General features: G+C 43.2%; 2 protein-coding genes across 11 annotated transcripts; one reads left to right on the top strand and one right to left on the bottom strand.

The window, feature by feature from the left end:
• Positions 1-1,553: 1,553 nt before the first annotated feature.
• LOC114461120 (uncharacterized) lies at positions 1,554-12,436 on the bottom strand. 10 transcript variants are annotated; one of them, XM_028442959.1, is made up of 11 exons: positions 12,298-12,421; positions 11,146-11,610; positions 10,669-11,062; positions 9,985-10,141; positions 9,686-9,767; positions 9,512-9,594; positions 8,866-9,423; positions 8,597-8,766; positions 8,165-8,331; positions 7,777-7,820; positions 1,554-3,560 (listed from the first exon to the last, which is right to left on the bottom strand). In XM_028442959.1, the coding sequence occupies exons 7-11, from the start codon at positions 9,291-9,293 to the stop codon at positions 3,254-3,256; spliced, it is 1,116 nt and encodes a 371-aa protein (XP_028298760.1). In that variant the 5' UTR covers positions 9,294-9,423; positions 9,512-9,594; positions 9,686-9,767; positions 9,985-10,141; positions 10,669-11,062; positions 11,146-11,610; positions 12,298-12,421; the 3' UTR covers positions 1,554-3,253. The 10 variants fall into 10 exon arrangements, 8 of the variants coding, with proteins under 8 accessions (XP_028298760.1, XP_028298762.1, XP_028298768.1 ...); XM_028442961.1 differs by lacking the exon at positions 12,298-12,421 and having other exon boundaries at positions 11,146-11,271; positions 11,422-11,748; XM_028442967.1 differs by lacking the exon at positions 12,298-12,421 and having other exon boundaries at positions 8,866-9,177; positions 9,286-9,423; positions 11,146-11,747.
• A 713-nt stretch (positions 12,437-13,149) lies between these two features.
• LOC114461119 (uncharacterized) lies at positions 13,150-19,630 on the top strand (the record flags this gene model as incomplete). Its single annotated transcript, XM_028442958.1, has 10 exons — positions 13,150-13,186; positions 14,217-14,768; positions 14,887-14,971; positions 15,487-16,589; positions 16,675-16,883; positions 17,046-17,367; positions 17,448-17,591; positions 18,303-18,467; positions 18,559-18,847; positions 18,931-19,630. Coding segments are annotated over exons 2-10 (3,554 nt in total), but the record flags the coding sequence as incomplete, so codon positions are not given.
• Positions 19,631-19,638: the final 8 nt, after the last annotated feature.

Genomic DNA, 19,638 nt, shown 5'->3' with positions numbered 1-19,638 from the left:
TACAAAGTATTTGACACTCTGGAACATCCATTTATATACAAGATTTTAGATCTCATGGGTTTTGGGGGAAGTTTCATTTCAATTGTTAAAATGCTTTACAAAGATAACAATAGTAACTTAATGATTTACCCGAGCACTTCCAAAAGATTCCCTGTTAATAGATCTGTTCGTCAAGGTTGTCCAATTTCACCAATTCTTTTACTAATCGCAACAGAATTCCTTTCATTACAAATTTTAAACAGCTCTAAAATTAAAGGTTTATCAATAATTCAAAAAGAAATTTGAACTACGCAATTGGCGGATGATACGGTTTTGTTTTTAAAAGATAAACACCACATTGAACCAGCAATACAATTAATTAAAACATTTTCCAAAGCATCAGGCTTACAACTCAACATAGGTAAATGTGAAATATTATCCATACATGATACAGAGAGTGAGAATGTATGTAATATACCATTCAAGAAAACTGTCAATCACAAAAAACGTGAAAACTAGACAACAACAAAACTTTCTTCCACGACTTAAGAAAACAAAATATTATGAACATGTGGCTCCAACGTGATTTGATAATGTTTGGAAGAATTTTCTTAATGAAAGCTGAAGGTATCTCTAGACTAATATATCCTGCTTTATCTCTATTTGTTCAGGAATCAACGTCTAAAGAAATTAACAAAATATTTATCAACTTTACTCGGAAAAATAAAAAGCACGATTTAAAAAAAGATAAACTTTCAGGATCCAGGAAAGAAGGGGGTTTTGAACTGATACATTTTGTTGATTTGAACGATACTTTTAAGATTAAATAGATAAAGGAATGTCTCAAAGCTCCTAATTCTATCTGGTATTTTATTCCAAATAATATATTTAACAATCTTGGTGGTCTTTGTTTTCTACTCACTTGTAATTACAATATAGCCAAATTACCATTCAAAATATGTAAATTTTATCAACAGCCTCTTCTAGCTTGGAAAATATGTTACTCTCACAATTTCTCCCCACACAAATCTATAATTTGGAATAATGAAAACATTACGATCAGAAGGAAAACAATATTTAGACAAAACTGGGTTGATTGAGGTGTTATTTCTATAAGTGATCTCTTTGACTCTGAAGGAGCATTACTAAGCTATAAGCGTTTCCTACTAATCAAATCATTCCCTGTTACTAGCAAAGAATTTAACATTGTAACCAAAGTTATTCCTGATGATTTATTCCTTTTAATGAAAAGTCATCTTCAGTTTCAAGAAACCCTAAGAGTGGAACGTCTTCTAATGGTAAATGGTTTAAATATCATGGACTGAAAGTGCACAAACAAACATATACGGAATACATTTCATGAAAAGTGGAAAATATCTCCAAGAAAAAAGGCCTTTTGGGGAAACATTTTTACAAACATTAATTGGGAAAAGGCTTGGACACTGCCTTAAGAATTTTGTTTTAATAACAGAATTAAAGAAAATCTTAAACAATATTTTTCCATCCAATTTGGATTTCTCCAAATTTATAGACACCGACAATAAATGCAGCTTTTGTAATAACGAACCAGATTCCCTCTCACATTTATTTTATTACTGTATTTGTGGTGTAATTGTTTTACAATTCCCTTGTTGATATTGAACTTTACCTTGAGCTGTTGTTGGGATCAATCAATAGAGTGTGTGTGTGTAGAGTCACGGGGTGCGGTGTGTAAAAAAAATAAAGTACCTAAGTGATGACACGCAGTCCGACTCTTGTACACATTCCTCCAAAGAATAGAAGACGCACATGGTGTCAGAAGTGGGATGCACCTAAACCAAGGTTCCATCACAGCCTTCAGCAGATAGAGAGGAGAAATCATCGCTATGGCAAGTGACGGTGAGGACGAGCAGGGCCGGGTCGGCGTTACCAGGAGGGCTAGCGCACCCAGTGCTACATTCAGCATCCAACCACCGGAGGCCTTCGACTTCTCCCATCCAAACGAGTGGACAAAGTGGATCCAGAAGTTTGAAAGGTTCAGGCAAGCAAGAAATCTGTCTTCAAACTCAGAAGAAAACCAGGTTAATACCTTAATTTACTGCATGGGAGAGGGATGAAGCTAAACGATGCCGATCAACATGAATATGCTAAAGTGAAGGAGGGCTTTCAAAACTTTTTCATAGTTCAGAAGTATATTGTTTACAAAAGAGCACGCTTCAACATGCGGAAACAAGAGCCAAATGAGACTGTAGATGCATTTGTCACTGCCCTGCATGCACTAGCAGAACATTGTAATTATGGACAATTGCATGATGAGCTGATCCGAGACAGGATAGTCGTTGGACTGGCTGACAAGAGACTTCCAGAACGTATTGTCACGGCAAATTTGCAGTTGCCCTCATTTGGAAACATAATTTGTGCTCTGGTTGAATGATGAAGTACAGTCAAAGCATGATGATTTTATAAAAAAAGGTCTATTATAAACTAAATGAAAAAGAGTACAAAAAAAGGTCTTCCATCCTGTCGGAAGGGCAAGCGACCAAAAAGTCACCATAACAATAACAATTCCTCACTTTTGGTTGCCATCAACGACCAAATCAAGAAACAAAATTATTATATTCCAGTAGAATAACCTTGGATCCACCTTTGCTGTCTGTCAGGGTAAACCATTAGCATTGTTATTGTCATACATTGGATATATTCTTTTTTTGTGAGACAGACATACGTATCTGTGAGAGCAACAAAAATGTGGAAATAAGCAAAAACCTTTAAAAACGTCATCATTATCATCAATGACATGAATCATCAAACATCAAAACCTCTACTACCATCTCAATAAGCAAAAATCCCAATTTATATCAAGGACATCACTCACATTCATTGACTGAGCTCAGTGGTCCCATTGGTAACTGGGGTCACCAATAGCCAGAAGAATAGTGGAACCATGGTTAGAACCACCCCACTTGATTGGCGGCATCATGAGTGAAGAATGAGTGTTTTCCTCAATCACAGCAGAAGGGCTTGTGACTGTATCATCTTGCAGCCAGGTGTGAGGTTGTCCACCCTCCACCTAGCTATAAGCCTTCCATGGGTGTGGCTTATAAACAAAGCAAAGTAAGAACAAAAGTCCCAAGTCGGCAGGGTCCTCAGGGCTTGATCTAGGCTCTCGTTTTAGAACGTTTTTTCCAACTGAGTGTGTGTCTCATGAAAAAGGATCAGCTCCTGTGATCCCACAAGGCAAAGGAACGCTTCTTTGTACACCGCACCTGAGAAGCCAGTTTAGACGGCGTAGTTGTTACTGCACCGCCCCACTCAGTGGCCTTGTCGGTTCCCCCTTTGTTGTTCGTTCAGCCCGTGTTAGCATTAGCTGGTGTCGACAATCGTCTGCTTGGATCCATGTCACCCACTCCACGACCTTCACTGCCGTGTGGGTCGTCAGCTGAACTTGGAAAGGGCCGGTCCACCTCTGGTTGATCCACCTCTGGTCAGCATTGTAGATGATCAAGCAGTCATCAGGCCGAATATCGTGCAGATGATCGGTTGTTGTCAGAGGAAGGGTAGTCTCCAAACACCTGGCAACCTCTCTTGGGATCGGTTGGTACCTGAACAGAAGAAAAGAGGGGAAAACAAAACAAAACACAAACAAAGTAAAATAAAATAAATTAAAACTAGTTGAAAGAGAAGGGGTGTTAGGGTTAGTTAACTAACTAAATGAATTGTTAGTATGGCTTTGTCAGCTCGGTTATAGCTTCCAGGAAGAGAGAGACAGGTCAGAGGTCGGGATCGGTGCTGCTGCACAATCACACAATGGTTAGGAGTGGGTTAGTGAGCTTTTAACAATGCCCAGCTCAAAGTTATCTGTAGCCCATTCACACATGAGTGAGAAAATATGAGGCTGAAAGAAAAGCACTTTCCTGGAGCAAGGTGAAGTGTAGCTGGAGTTGCAGTGATTCTCAAACTGTGGTACGTCTATGTTATGTATAAATGTTCTTACTGGAGCCACAGACCATCAGGAAACAGTTAATGCAGTTTACAGTAGTTTAATCTCCAAAGTTGTTGCCACATGGTTCTGCAAGGCAAGGTATATTCCATTCAGTAATATTAAACAATATATAATACACAAGGTTAAACAATATATAATACACAAGGTTAAACAATATATAATACACAAGGTTAAACAATATATAATACACAAGGTTAAACAATATATAATACACAAGGTTAAACAATATACAACATTTGGTTGCAGGTTACTTACATTTGTAACAACCAAAGGACGCATGAGCAACAGCATGGAGCACAGCAGGTGCTGCACAGGTGTGCCTGTTAGTAGTCTCTCTCTTGGGTGTGGCTTCTTCTCCCCTGGTGCCTCCATCTAGTGGGCACCTGTGAGACTGCTACATTGGCATTCATTTACTGTGGTTTTTGACAATATATATATGTATTGTGGTGGTGGACAAAGAGCAGAGGAAAGCCGTTGTGGTCGACATAGCAATACCAAGCGACTTCAACATCAGGAAAAAGGAACATGAGAAACTAGAGAAATACCAGGGGCTCAGAGAAGAGTTGGAGAAAACCTGGAGGGTGAAGGCATCAGTGGTGCCCGTGGTCATTGGGGCACTCGGGGCAGTGACCCCCAAACTGGAGGAGTGGCTCCAGCAGATCCCAGGAAATACATCAGACATCTCGGTCCAGGAACAGCAAAGATACTGCGCAGAACCCTCAAGCTCCCAGGCCTCTGGTAGAGGACCCAAGCTTGGAGAAAGAAAAATAATAGACCGCCCGCGGAGGGTGAGGAAGAGATTTTTTTTTTTTATGTTATGTTATGTTATTTTAATATTATATATATTATATTATGTATAATATTTATTTTATTATAAATATATATTGTATATTATTTAGTTATATATATTATAAACATGACAACACAATTCTCCAAAATAATAATACCAATAAAAATACCTATAATTGTAAAACAACCAGTTAAAGAAACATGCTAGAAATAAATAATAATAATGAAACAATAATAATGTCTGGGACTGCGAGGCCAAAAACTCGTCCATTGCCTTTTTAAAGTCTGCAAGTGTTTCAAAAGTCTTGCCACTCAGTCCTCTGGAGGTAGATGACATGGTTTTTGTACAGTAAATTTTTTTCTTGTATTTTGCGTGTCCTTGAGTGGACTGGCCGCAAAGCACACACGTGTAGAGTTTCACTGCCTGAAGGTTTGTGCCGCCACGCTCAGCTCTCTTTCTTTTATACAAAGTTGATCTAGCCGGGGAGCTGGCTGAGGAAAGCGGTTGTGACAACAAAAAAGATGGCTGCTGTTGCTGGGGGTAAAGAGCTGGAGGTAATGGCAGGTGTGCAGTTGTGATGGGCTGACTTAACAGGGAGGTGGACTGGAGTCCTGCTGCTGTGGAAATGATCTGAGGTGCTAGTGACTGCTGAGGATGGACTGCAGTAGCAAGCCTCAGTTTGCGATTCCTCGTTCCCGCCATAGACGGCGTGACCTCATACTGGACTTGAGGTCGACTGGTGCGCGGTCTTTGATCTGGGAGCTCTGCTGTGGGGGGTGGGCTGGCACTGGACATACTCTGCTTTCGACGGAGGATAGCAGAACCTTGGTCTGTGACATTTACGGCTGACAGAGCCTCCTGTCTCTTGATGTACTCAGCAACACATTTTGTGTTGATTTTCAGGAGGGGAATCCCAAGTTTGCTGAGTTCAGGGTCGTCCACTGTCACTCTCTGCTGCACCCGCTGATACAGTTTAGTGATCTCATGCTTGAGCGGGGACCCACGAGCCTTTGTGCCACAGCCAGGATGAAGCCACAGCTGTTTAATGATGCAGTACATCAGGCGGTTCTTTCTGGTGTCCACCACGTGAGCGGCTGAGTAACGCTTACTGAACTTTAGCTTTTGCACCAAAGAAGGCTCAGACGGCTCACCGTTGGTGCGTTACCCCAGCGTGCCGAGTACAGGCTGTCAAAACTCCTGATGCTGCGATCATGGAGGTCAAGCTTGTTCCAGGCGCTGACAACGCTCCGTCTTGTAGATTCACTGAGAGCAAGCTTTCCCTCTTCCAAAGCAATCTCAACAAGAACCCTGCTCAGCTGTTCTACATGCTGGTATCCAGGGAGATGATTTGGGCCACTAGAAGAGTCTCTTTGCTCTGAGCGTAATGCTTAGAAGTGCAAAAAGGTTCAGACGACTGGGAAAACAAATACTCCAAGCCAATCCGCTCGTCCCCAGCAGGAACAGGATGTCTGTAATTGACCTCCTCTAACTCGCCAAACAACTCCTGGCACCTCTCATTCAGGCGGTGTGTCAGAGGAGACACATACACCCTGTTTTTCCTCCCCTTTCTTCCTTTAACATTCGCTGAGTCCCTGTCAGAGTTCCAGCGTGCATTGCAACTGAGGAGATAGACCTGGAAGGGGACGGCGGCACAACGAGGCCCAGGAATCATGCTCGGCAGGAAGGAGTGAAAGCCCTCCAGGCTGTTGCTTCCTCTCACTGTGATGTAGTATGGCAGGCGCACATCGTTACGTGTGACGTACTTGACAATGGTATACATGTCTCTCCCTGGTGGATCCTGTATGCATTCCAGGTGTCTCTGCTGGTTCCCCCAGACCCGGTCGATGGCTGATGGATCTTTGAACAGATGGACTTGGTTCTCGTCCATCCCAGCCGCTCCCTTCAGGATGTCAATGACACGCTCAACACGCACAAAGGTCTCTTGGGCTCCAACTGTGATCCTCCTGACAAAATGTATGAGATCATATTTGCCCACGTGCCAGTCAATGACCTGAGCATCAGTCAGATGATCAAACTTTGTAGGATGCCCTGCACGTATGGCTTGGATGAACAATGCCATGTCATCTTTAATATATGAGAAGACCGCAGCAGAGAGGGCAGACTTAAAGAGTGCATACTTTGCATGGTGATCCGTCCGTATTGCAGCATCAAACCTTTTGATCCAGTGGAAGATGTCCAGCCGGACCATCATTCCACACTCGGCCCACTCTCTGAGGAGCTTCTCCAGGGACGATACACCATGCACATGACAGCAGCCGCGGTCCACATACATCAACTCAGGAGGTGCCTCCCCTGCTCGCTTGTACCTGGCCATGAGACCGTCAGCCATCGGCCTGATTTTGTCCAGAGACTCTTCGCAAGTGAGGACCGACATGAGGATCTGACCGAGTTCATTGGCCACGTTGGTGCACCAGTCCGCTCTGCCCTTTCCCTCGCCAGCGAGTTTCTTGTACAATTAAACAAAATCTTTCTGTAATAATCTTTTTTCTACAATTATTTTCATAATGACAATATTGTTTTGTATTCCAGTATTTATTATTATATTATATGAAGCACTGTTGTGGCATATGGACCAAAAGCCAGTTTTTCCACGCCAAGGTAGGCTAAGCAAGGAGGGATATAACGGTGATGACACGCACGCCAAAAAATTGCACAGATGGTTGCCTTACAGATATCTCATGACAGTGCAGATTTTTGATGGATCACAGGATGATGCAGTCAACAGAAAGTAGCTCTCCCAAGCTCACTCAACCAGCATGATGCAAACAAAAACACCCCCAGGTGAGCGCACGTACTAATAGAAACTACTCCCACAGTGCCACACCCAATCAACATGATGCAGAAGCGTGAATACTCTGAGTGCATGCACAATACCATTCACATGCATGAACCTCATTTATAAACAGGTGAGAAACAACCAAACTCTTTACAGCTCCTACAAGCACATTGAGACATTTTTTTCTATATCTATAAGGATAAATTAAACTGCTTTTCTCATACTTACGGAATTTGTTGGTGTAAAAAGTGCTGTAAGCCACAGTCTTTGCTCTGCGTCATAGACAAAAAATGCATTATTGCTATCCGTCCCCAAAGTGTGTCTTTGAATGGGGAAAATTAGTTTCTAGGCTTATCTGCTTTTAAATCATTTTTAAAAGTACATTGATGGTGTAGGAGGAAGATGCACAAGGTTGTAGATGTTTTGAGTAATGACTTTTTACTCTGTGATCATTGATATTTTGATCTGTGTTTTATAATAATCTGTTACTTTGTTGAAGCGTGCTGCTTCTGCCTGTCTTGGCCAGGACACTCTTGTACAGTAGATTCTTAATCTCAATTAGATTTTTCCTGACACTAAAACATTTAAATAAAACATGTTACTGTGTCAAAGTTACCTTCCTGGTGGAGTCATATTTGAGGACTTTGCCAAAAGTGGACATGATCTGAGTGCGGTAGTCCTCGATGTTCTCTACTTCAGAAATGAGGAAGGCTTTCCTCAGCAGCTGAGGTGACGGCAGTTCCCTTCTTGTTGGAGGACGCTGAAACTGATGGCTGAGTGTTCCTGGAGGCAGAGGTGGATGTTAATATTACACACAGATACAGAGACATACAAATATATAAACATTGTTTCTTTAGACTAAACTGTAGCAGTATGTCACTAAAGTAAGTATTAATTTATTCTCTCCTGCTCACTTGTAGTGTTTTCAGAGATCCAGCAGAGGTCGCACATTCATGTTACATTATGGCCTCCTGTTGTATTTATTTTAACCTGACTAAGGACAGCAGGTGAAAAATATACATTTGTTTGTATGTCTAATATGACTTACTTATGATCCCACCAGGTTTGTTGAGCTGGCTAAGGAGGGTGGTGTAGAGGTCTTTTCTGTGCAGGTAATCCTCACAGTGGCTCTCCTGGACCTGCCTCCAGACCTTGGCCATGGTGTTGCCCACAGTGCGATCCCTCATTAACCGAATGATCTGCTTGTCCACCCCGCGCCTGAGATGACAGCACACAATCATGTGATGTCAGTGAAACTATGTTGTTTTGTTGTTTTTATGTGAATTCAAAGTATTTGGAAATAAATTAGACACTTACATCCGTGTTAAAACTGCTGGGAACATGGCTTGATGAGCTGGACTAGGCTGTTTGAGAATGGCTGCATCCCATGCCAAAAAGCGACCAATAGAAAGTGTTGCTGACTCCTTGGCAGCTTTCCGGCATTCATTACAGGCCAGGACCTCTGTCAGCATAGAGTACCAGCCAGACATCTCGCAGATATGTCTCACTGTTTTGGAATAGCCACAGCGGTAAAGAAAAGCCTTGCTGTCACCTTGTGCAGGGCAATCCGTCCTGGGACAGCGAAGGCTGTAACCCCACACACCGACAGGTCTCCAAAAGAACAAACGGCTGCGAAAAAAAGCAGTCTTCTGAGGGCACTCCACCCACCACCACTCCGGGACTCTCAGGGGGATGAAATCACATCCTATCATCCTTGAGGACCATCCTTTTCCTGACCTTTCCATGTGTGTCCTCGTAAGACATTATCTTCTGGATAAGCCCTTTCTCTGAATCATCTTTCAGCCACTTGATGTCTGCACTGGGAAGCCCATGGAGGTCAGACTCCCACATTTTATGGCAGCCCTCAAATCACACCTGGTGTTTTAACAAAGACAAATCCTTCATTAACCAACCAGAGCTGTGGGTACATTAAACTGTATTGTATTGTACTGTAATGTATTACTTCAGATTGAGCAACTTGTGTTGCAGGGGACACAGTGCCTTCACTTGGCTCTGAATCTGCAACTGTCACTTCACCACCAGGAGCTGAAAGAGGTGCCTTCAAAAGATTAGAGTATTCGTATAAACATGTATGTTGATAGGCTTGGTGTGATTGATCTATGAACTATGTCCATACTGGTGATGGTGAAATGGGGTCTCTGAGGGGTCTGGTTGAGCGGTCTGTGGAAGGTCTGGCTGAGCCTCTTTCTCAACAGCAGCTGGAAGAAAATGAGGGACAAGGTTATGAAGCCACTAATCCATATCCAGGCAGAAATAAAACTATGACAATAATATGAGCTTCAACCATCTTCAAATGTTTTTTTAGGTTGTGTTTTTCCAAACAGATTTACAGTTTCATTTATAATATATTTGAAATTCTACACACAATTTGAATTACATCATTTTAAAATATCAATCAATAAAAAAAGGATTTACTTTCATAAGTGGTGAGAGCTTCAACCAGCAAAGCATCATCTGTCCAAGAGTCGTCAGCTTTGGAGACTGAGGAGCTGGAGGAAGTTGTAACTGCAGGAGGTGTTACTGTCTGTGACGATGCTGTTGCTGCAGCCGGGGTCACTTTCTGGAGAGATTTCTGTAAAGTACAGTTTGTTACACTAAACAGTCACAGTGTCAGAGCTGGCTCAGTGTGTGTATGTATGTATGTATGTATGAATATAGACTGTATATATTATTTAATCAAAATGATCAATTTATGCATACCTTCAATGTAAATACTGTAAAACTCTACCTTGTGTAAATCATCCTATATGTCAAACATCTTTATTACCAAGTTACTTCAGCATCTTTTGCACTACTCACCACTGCACTATTCTATTATTTAGTCTTGTACATTTTGGTCTCTGCTTGTTTTGTGTTTAATGTTGATATGTAATGTCATACCTTTGTTCATAGAGAGCACGGTTTACTGAAGTAAAGGTCCTTGTGTGTGTGTGTGTGTGTGTGTGTGTGTGTGTGTGTGTGTGTGTGTGTGTGTGTGTGTGTGTGTGTGTGTGTGTGTGTGTGAGCACAATGAAGCTGATTTTGATTCTGATTAAGTATAGTCTTAAATCTTATCTTATAAAAGGCACTCTGCTTATTAGTTACATCACCTTAACCTACCTCTTTCTCTTTTTTCTCTTTGTTGAGGATGTACAACCTGAAGCGCTTCATGGTCTTTGTGCTGATGTCGTCCTCCTTCATCACCAGCCACTGACGCACAGAGCAGAAAGCCTCCTGGGCCATCTTCCTCTCATGGTCACTTCCAGCTTGAGGGTCAGCTTGAAGGCACTTGTGGAGGCTGTACCACTGCCACATTTCCTGAAAGGTGAAGGACTTGAAGCGACCCTGGCCATAAATGGCTCTGTCCACATTCACCTCCAGGTGACAGGAGACTTGGGGGATTAATTTAACAAATTGGAGCAGGGAATCCTTCACCCAATTGTTTTTCACCCATTCGTTATTTTGTGCTTTCCTGCCTGGTTCCTGGCTCTCTTTTATGTGACGGTCTACTAGACTACAGCAAACAGAACTTGACAATTAATTCAAGAAAAACAAAGTATACAAAGTATTTGATTCTCTTTCGTGAAAAACACTTACAATTTAACGTATCCCACGTCATTTTCTACCAGACACTTAAAAGTTTTGCCACATTATTTCCCAAATGGGATTATGTGCTGCCCCAGATACTGCTTTTCTGATAGTGTTGTTGTAAAAATCTGGCATCTTTTTTTGGATGAAATGTTAGACAATAGATTGGTTAATACTGTACGTAGGCAGGAACTTCTAGTGCACAGCCCACAGGATGGATCAGGTGGAAACATATCTTTATGGATATGTGTCAGGGCTTGTGTGATAGTAATGCAAAGATATTACCTTCCTCACAAGCTGTATTGGGATCCCTCAGTCGAGTGTCCTCGTTTGATTCAGACGGTCTCAATGACTGGCATGTCTTAGCCTCCTTTGTTGGTTTCAGTATACACTGCTGCCTGTCGTGTGGAACACTTGTGTCCAGAATGCACAGGACAGGCAACAGTGGATCCAACCCAGGTCTCTTAACGGAAGCTGAAAAACATTAAACTTTCAAATGATTTTCAGATTCAGAATCAGAATCTGAAAAAACTTTAATCATCCCAGTAGAGCAATTAAAAAGTCAAAGAGCGGCATATAAAGAAAAGAAATTAAGAGAATAATAATAATAATAATAATAGTAAATTAAGACCAACACTAGTGATAATAATAATAATAATAATAATAATAATAATAATAATAATAATACACACCCACGCAGAACAACATGGATGTGAGGTAAACTCAACAACAAATGAATGATAAAGTGAGAAACAAATGAAAAACAACACCATTAATAAATGATAAACAACACTAGCAGCAATAATATTAATACACACCAAGAATTACAGACTACATTTTTCACATTTGTCAGGCATAGTTTTCACATGTTCATACCATCATGTCTTTGTGCTGTACATATTGTAAATAAACCTGTACATGTTATAATCTTGCACACAATCCATGTGTATACATAAATGTTATAACTATACAATCCATTTGACATACAGTACATGTATGTTATTACCTCACAAACAAGCAATCTGTACAAGCATGTTTATTACCATATACAAAACCCATCCATTCAATGTTCACCAAAAAGCTGAATGTGATACAGAAAAAATAGACAGACTGTAGAAATAGCAAAAAAAAAAAAAAAGTAGAAGAAGAAAATAAACTCACCTGCTGAATGAGACGCTGCTTTAAACTCCATCTTCTTTTCTCTATAGGCTTTTCTATAGGCTACTTGCAGTCACTTACTTAACCCTTGTGTGGTGTTCGGGTCTGTGGGACCTGTTTTTAGTTTTTATTAAAAGAAAAATATATTTTTTGAAATTTTTTAAATTAATATTCATTTTCAAATTAAAACACCATCACACAATCTGAATGAATTGCAATCTATAAGTGCACGTCCTCAAACATAAATTTAGATTAAAAAATACATTTAACATTTTTTATAATCAAATGATAATTAAAAAAATATTATTTTTTATAATTCTTCAAGATATTACGATTATAAAAATTAAATCATTAGAAAATTAATTGTTAAATTGAAATAAAAATCCAATTTTTGTAATTTTAATATTACTATTGTTTTTCAAATGGTCTTTTTTTCATTTCCTGTTTTTCAGACATGTACTTTTGCACTCCTTCTGTATATTTTTGCCTTCATTTTGTGTACGTCATAGTGATTTTGTATGTTTTGGAGTTGTTTTGTGTAAATATTTTCTGGATCATTTTGTGCGCTTACTGTTGGGGGTGCACAAAGTCAGTCCGTGGGCCACCAGTTGCCCATGTCTGCTATAATGGGTGACGTGTAAATATATTTTGTGCATGCGTGCGTTGAAAATAACACTGATAAAAAGATTTTTTGGAGTAAAGTGGTGATGGCGCCCCCCTGTGGAGGTTTGAATTCGAAGCGAGCAAAACTTACAGCACCTGGTATTCCCAGCCGAATTCACCCGCAAGTTCCTATCTGCTGCTCAACCGACCAATGGTTGAGCGATGTTGAGCGCTCTCAACAGACCAATCACTGAGCGTTATTCTTCAGGCCGGCAGGTTCGATGTGCGGGTAAGACGCATATTTACGCTTTCTTTTTAGCTGTTTATTCAAGACTGGGCTTTTAAATATACAAATTTTTGATAATTATGTTGAGAAAAGGCTATTCCGACCTTAACCAGCCAGTTTTCCAGCCTTTTTCTGGCTTCGTTTTGTTCGTATGATCAAGCACTTTTCATATTATCGTCTCGGGAAAACGAACTAAAAACAAACAAAACAAACAAACAACAGAACAAATTGCCAATTAAATGTGGGTTTTGCTGTTTGGAATACAGTTTTAGCTTGTACTATTTCGATATAATTTGAAGTGGGGGCGATCGTTTTGCGCATAGCAAGCTAGCGGCTAAAGGCCTACATTTTAGCCGTGTTTATATTGTGTATATATGTTTATATTATATTATTGTCATCATTCTTTACTCGTTTTTAACTCTCCACTGCTGCTGCAACATCGAGAATTTCCCCATTGTGGTAAAAATAAGGCTCATCTTATCATTATCTTTATTATTATCTTATCATTATCTTAATCATTATCTTTATAATTATCTTATCATTATCTTTATAATTATCTTGTCTTAGCTGATTGTCATGCTTAGCTCACCTGTGGAGGGGTGTGTGTGTGTGTGTATTGCAGGCGTCCTGTGTGTTGTGTAATTTTAATGTTGTTCCAGTCTGATGAATGGTTTATTCATGAATTATAATAGTAATAATAATAATAATAATGCATCAGTTTTATATTGCAATTTGATTTAACACGGGGAAGTTTAAGGTGACAAATGACCAAATAATTGCCTTTAGACTAGTATAATATTTGTTATTTATGTATGTTAACCATCACAAAGCTGCCCTGTTTGCTGGAGCTGATTGTTATGGATAGCTCACCTGTGGAGGGGTGTGTGTGTATTGTGTGATGTATTGTGTAATGGGGAGGAGAGAGCATAACAATGGCTTTCAGTTTTAAATCAGTATCTATTTTTTTTAACTATGAAGGCTAATAATGGGCTATTGTGACTAAATACTCATATGAAATGTTTTATTATTCTAGATTACAACGATAGAGATGGAGAGCAAGAGCCATGAATGCGACGTGTGCAGCAAAAAGTTCACTGAAAAGTCGAACCTGACGCGGCACATGAAGCTTCATGGTCCAAAGATGCACAACTGCAGCGTGTGTGGGAAGCTGTTTAGCACTGAGCCCCTGTTACGCGCCCACATGAGGATCCACCAGTACCCCAGCATCCCTCTGTACAAGCAGGGCCAGGCCCGGCTCCAGCGCAGCGATGCAGCCACGGCTGTGGCAGGGGCTTCCAGCAAGGCGGTGGACCCGACCTGGCTGGATCCCCAACTGGCGGAGGCTGCTGCCAAGCAGACTGGTGGGGAGCTGTGGAGAGGCCAGTTGGTGATCAGCTTCGGGAAGTATTCTGGACAGTCATTCCGATGGCTCCTCGAGAATGATGTCGGCTGGGTGGTGTGGCTGCTGGCCGAGTATTGCCAGAAGGGTGAGAGGAGCGAGCAGCTCAAGTGGCAAAAGGAGCGCATGCTGGAGTATGTGCGGGACTTCCCTTCTGTCACCTGTCACCTCGACAAGAAGTTGAAGGTATGCTCATGCTTTTTTTTAGTCAGCACTGGTGTTGTTGTACATAGCAGAGCTGTGTGTGTGAGTATCTTACAGTTGTGTGTGAGTATCTTACAGTTTCATACTTTATTTTCTGCAGAAAAAGGCAGCAGTGCCTGCGGCTAACTCGCAGGCCCAGCATGACTCTACCTACGCCAGCGACGCAGAGCTGTTGGCTGCTGCAGGTAATATATGTCATGCTAATATGTACATGAAATATGCATTGCATTGGATGTTTGTGCTATGTTGAATTTATTATCACATCAGATTTAAAGGAGCCATCTGTAAGATTCTGGGTGAAACTGGAACTGCAATCATGTGAAGCCGTAGCCGATGTAAGAAATTACTAAAAAAATGTCCAAAATAGGTCAACAAAAATATCCACAGAAGTTCTGGATACTTTAGAACCCTCCACCTCCCCCCAATTGGGAGATTTCATCAAATATCAGCACAAAATCTAAACAACAACATCATTTAGGGGCTGCAAATCCGTTTTTGAAATGAGAATATCCTGGCTAAATTACGGTTGTCAGTGATAGAAGGATTTAAAATTAACATTATTTTTTAATGTCTTGTAACATATCAGCACCATTTAATGATAACTTAGAATAAAGATGATACATAATTCTTATGGTTCCTTTAAAGCAATAGGCTTCATGTCATGTCTTTTCTGTTTGTGTGTGTGTCTTGTGTTTTACAGAGAGTTTCCTGGATGAGTCGGAGATGTCAGTCTCCACTCAGCTCACCACCTTGGGAGAGCTCGCTCCATCCACCAGTCAGCCACCGTCAGCGTCCCAACAGCTGCTTCCCTCTTCCTCTGCCGGCATCCAGCTGGAGGGTTGGCAGAAGTACTGGGAACAGCCGCCCGCGTCGACCCAAGCACTTGGCATTGCCCCGGCCAACATCAGGTGGCTCAAGTGTGACGGCACCTACGGTCTGTATGAGAGGGCGTCAAAATACAAGAATGCCAGAGGAGAGACTGTGGAGAGGAAACTGCTGAAGGAGAAGATGGAGTTCCACCCACCTCCACCTCCTGTGTGTGTTAAGGGAGCGCTGCCCAGCATGCTGGCCTTCTTCTCCACCCCGGCCTTCTTCTGGCGGCCAGTCGGTGTGATGAAAGCCAAGATCCGCTGCCCCAACACCAACTGCCCTGCGCCGCCTGGAGAATTCCTGGAGAAGAAAGGCTTCGGCAGCTACGCCAGGCAAGTGTGTGGCATGACGCACAATTACACCCTCCTGACGGAGAAGCTGAAATGCCAACACTGCAAAAAGCTCAGGAAGGCAGCACACGGTGACGGTGATGACGAGGAGGAGGAGGAGAAGGAGGATCAAGGGCGGCAGCAATACATCTGGCTAGCCTACAGTCCCAAGATCCTGATGAGCCTCGCCCCCGCCGTCAGAAGCATCTTCCCAGCCATCCTGTGTGGGAAGCGTGCTGTGGACAGAGGAGTGGTCACCCTGCTGAGCGACCGGCTCAACGCTGTCAGCATGAGCAAGGTGCAGCGACTCCTGCAGCAGGGCCACGACCAGTGGTACATGGAGCGGCGTGACCTGTACCAGACCCTGCTGTATGAGGCCCACACGGCTGGTTCCTCTGCAGCGGCAACAGCATCTCAGAGGGGCATCCTGTCGTTTGTGAAGCCTGCCGGCACCTACACCCCTCCCATCCCCCAGTCTCCCCTTCCGTCGGCCCGCGTGCTGAGGCGTGCCCACCTCATCATGGAGATGGAGAAGATGCCCGTCTACCGCAACCAGATTCTGAGTGTGACCGGCGAGATCCTTTGTATCGGCGGCACACGAAAAGTACGTGGTTGTTACATTGATTATCACATTGTGCATCATTGGACACATGATTAGTGTTTTAATTTGCTGTGATTTATTTCCACAGATTCTGAAGAAGATCTACGGAGAGGGCAGGGGAACCATGCAGTATGTCACCAGCGTGCTGAATGAGTGGGGTCAGTTTCTGACCACTGTGGTGGTAGCGGCTGAGTCTGAGGGGTGCTACGCCCGTATGGCGCGGGGTCTGGTGGCCCGGTTCGAGCGCTCCAACGCTCCTGCGCCCAAGGTCATATATGCAGACAACAACTGCTGCCGGTATGTTTAAAAAAAAAAACAATCTCATTTAATAATTTAATAATCATTTAATCATTCAGTCATTTTGATAATTCAAATCTCACATGAAAATGTGAAACAACACTCGATCCAAACACCTGCGTGCATGTTGTAAAACACTGATTTTATTTTTCATAACTCCAGTGACAGTGGCTCCTCCTTCCTGGAGACACTGTTCAATGACTGGGCGCAGAGGGGGACCGTAGTTCGCCTGGACATCCGTCACTGGCTCCACCGCTGGGACTCAGTGGTCCTGAAGCAGAGCCACTCCAAGTACGGGGCGTTCATGAGTGCCATGGCGGGGGCGGTGCTGGCCTACAACCGGGGGGACATGATGCTGTTGGTGCAGGCCGTGAGGAGTGGCAGTCCACAGCTGTACGCCCAGTATTCGGACGAGGAGATGGTGGGCTTCCTCAAGTCCCACCAGGTCAAGTCCTACGTCAGGCGCCTCACCCGAGGGGTTGAGGTATGTCGATGTGTGCGTCGTATGAATTCCACTCTGAAAATCAGTGATGGTAACCAAACTCTCCACTGTGTGTGTTCCAGGAGACGGCCTCTGTCGTCGAGTTCATCCTCACGGACTTCAAGGGGCCAGCGGGTCTGGACATCGACGGCATCCCCCTCTTCAAGTCCACAGAGGCTGTTGATGCACACTGGGCGACAGCAAGCAAGCACCTTGGATGCATGCAGGTGGGTTCATGTCTATGGCTAACATTCATCAGGTGTCAAGACCAACATGCCAACTGCACACCAGGCTATTAATATGTTAGTTAGATTTATTTATTCATTTAGTATTTTCTTAGATATATATTTCATTGTTTATTAACATTATTATTCATGCCAATGCTACAAGACAACTAAGATTGTGATGATTTATTGTTGAAATTTAGCTACTTTCCTCCTGTTTTTTTCTTTTCCTCATTACTGTTGCTGCAATTATTAATATTTCCGTTAATTAACACCTTCCTCCATAATTACATATTCTATATATTCCCCATGATTTATCAATATTAGAACTGTCTATTAACTAAAGCTGTGCCATTTTTATGGATGTAAATATGTAGATATACTTTACTGTCATCATTAGTATTGCTAGTGTGATGTTTTGGGGGGTTTCTGTTTTTTTTTCTCACTATCCTGTGCTAATCTGTCACTAATCTGAGTCGAGTCACCTTTATATTATTTCAAGATGCACACAACAAATTCAATTTTTTTTATATGTATATTCCCTCCCTCCTTTTTTCTCTTCTTCTTTTCTTCCCTTTTCCATGTGCTATGTTATGTCAAAACATTTTTTGTACCGATTGTTTATTTGTTCTTTCGTGTGTTAATACAATAAAAAAACAATTAAAAAAGGCACACCAGTCTAAGAGCCATGTTGTGTGCTGTTGTGTTTAACAGGATCCCCCTGGCATTCAGCTGTACGTGGCCGTGAAGACGGTGGTCCTGAACGGCGTGCAGCTGAATAAGTACAGGTGTCGACGTGGCAGCAACTCGCTGGAGGGGCTGCACGCGCACCTGTACAACGTCATTCCCTCCAAGAGATGTGGGATCATGCCATTCCAGGTGAGCCAAAAAGGAAAACGCAACCAAATTCTTTGTCAGTGTTTTTTTTAAATTATTCATTACATACAGCAACACATGACACGTGTTTCAGGTGTACCTAGTTGCTTTCGCTGTGCAGTGGAACAACCGGATGGAATCCCTCCGGGTGGCTGGTGGCCAGGGTCGGAAGACCACCTGCATGGACCCCCGGCAGATCCAGCGCATGAACCGGCAGGCCGAGGTGCTCTTTGGCAAGGAACACGTGCCGGAGCCCAACTTCGCCGCTCCTCTGCCCTACCCTGAGCAGTACCGGGACCCGGATGAGGAGGAGCTCCTTGGTGTGGAGTACGCCCTGTGCCAGTCCACTGCCTTCACTGCAAGGCAGTACTACGCTCAGAAAGGTAAGGCATTCTTAAACAAGCACACACACACATATAAACTGCCTTGTCACACTGTACTCATCAATAAAATTTCATGTTTTCAGTGGAGGAAGAGCAGTCTCGCCAAGAGGAGGAAGAGGAGGAGGATGAGCTGGCTGATGAGGGTGTGGCCATGGAGGAGGAGGAGGACCCCATAGACGGTGTCTGTGAGCAGCACGTGGTCCTCACCCAGGCAGTGAAGGTGGAGGAGGAGGACAGCCCAGCCCTGCAGGACGTGCTGGTGTCCCAGCGGAATCTCCATCTGCCAGGGATACAGGAAGTGGAGGTCCTGGCCATGCTGCTGCTGGAGCTGACCGATGACGCCGACCACCACCACCTCGTGCCGGTCAACCTGAGGCAGAAGATCCTCACCGCCGCGGGCTGTCTCCACGAGCACGACCGGACTGCCGCCAACTTCGTCAAGAAGTACGAGTCCAGGTGGGCACAGGTGACAGAGGACAGCCGGCTGCTCTACCTCCTCATTAAGATGCTGAGGAACCGCCCGCCCTCCAGCCGCCTTGCCTCTCCCAGCAAGGTGGCCGCCTCCATCAAGGCACAATATAAAAGGATTGTGGATCGCGTGAGAGACGATCCCATCCTCTGCGGCCTCTCCATCCCACTGCCCAACATCAACAATAAGTCCATCTCCAGCTTCTTCTCTCGGGAGGAGAAGGCTGCCAACTACAGAGCTACGGTGCAGCCCAAAGCCAAGCCCCACCGCACCGTGCTGTCTGACCAACCGCTGCCCGACGCTCTTGCGTTGCCGTCCTCGC

This window comes from Gouania willdenowi, unplaced genomic scaffold, assembly GCF_900634775.1.
Source record: "Gouania willdenowi unplaced genomic scaffold, fGouWil2.1 scaffold_94_arrow_ctg1, whole genome shotgun sequence".
Classification (NCBI taxonomy): Eukaryota; Metazoa; Chordata; class Actinopteri; order Blenniiformes; family Gobiesocidae; genus Gouania; species Gouania willdenowi.
This window is presented reverse-complemented; position numbering and strand designations above follow the sequence as displayed.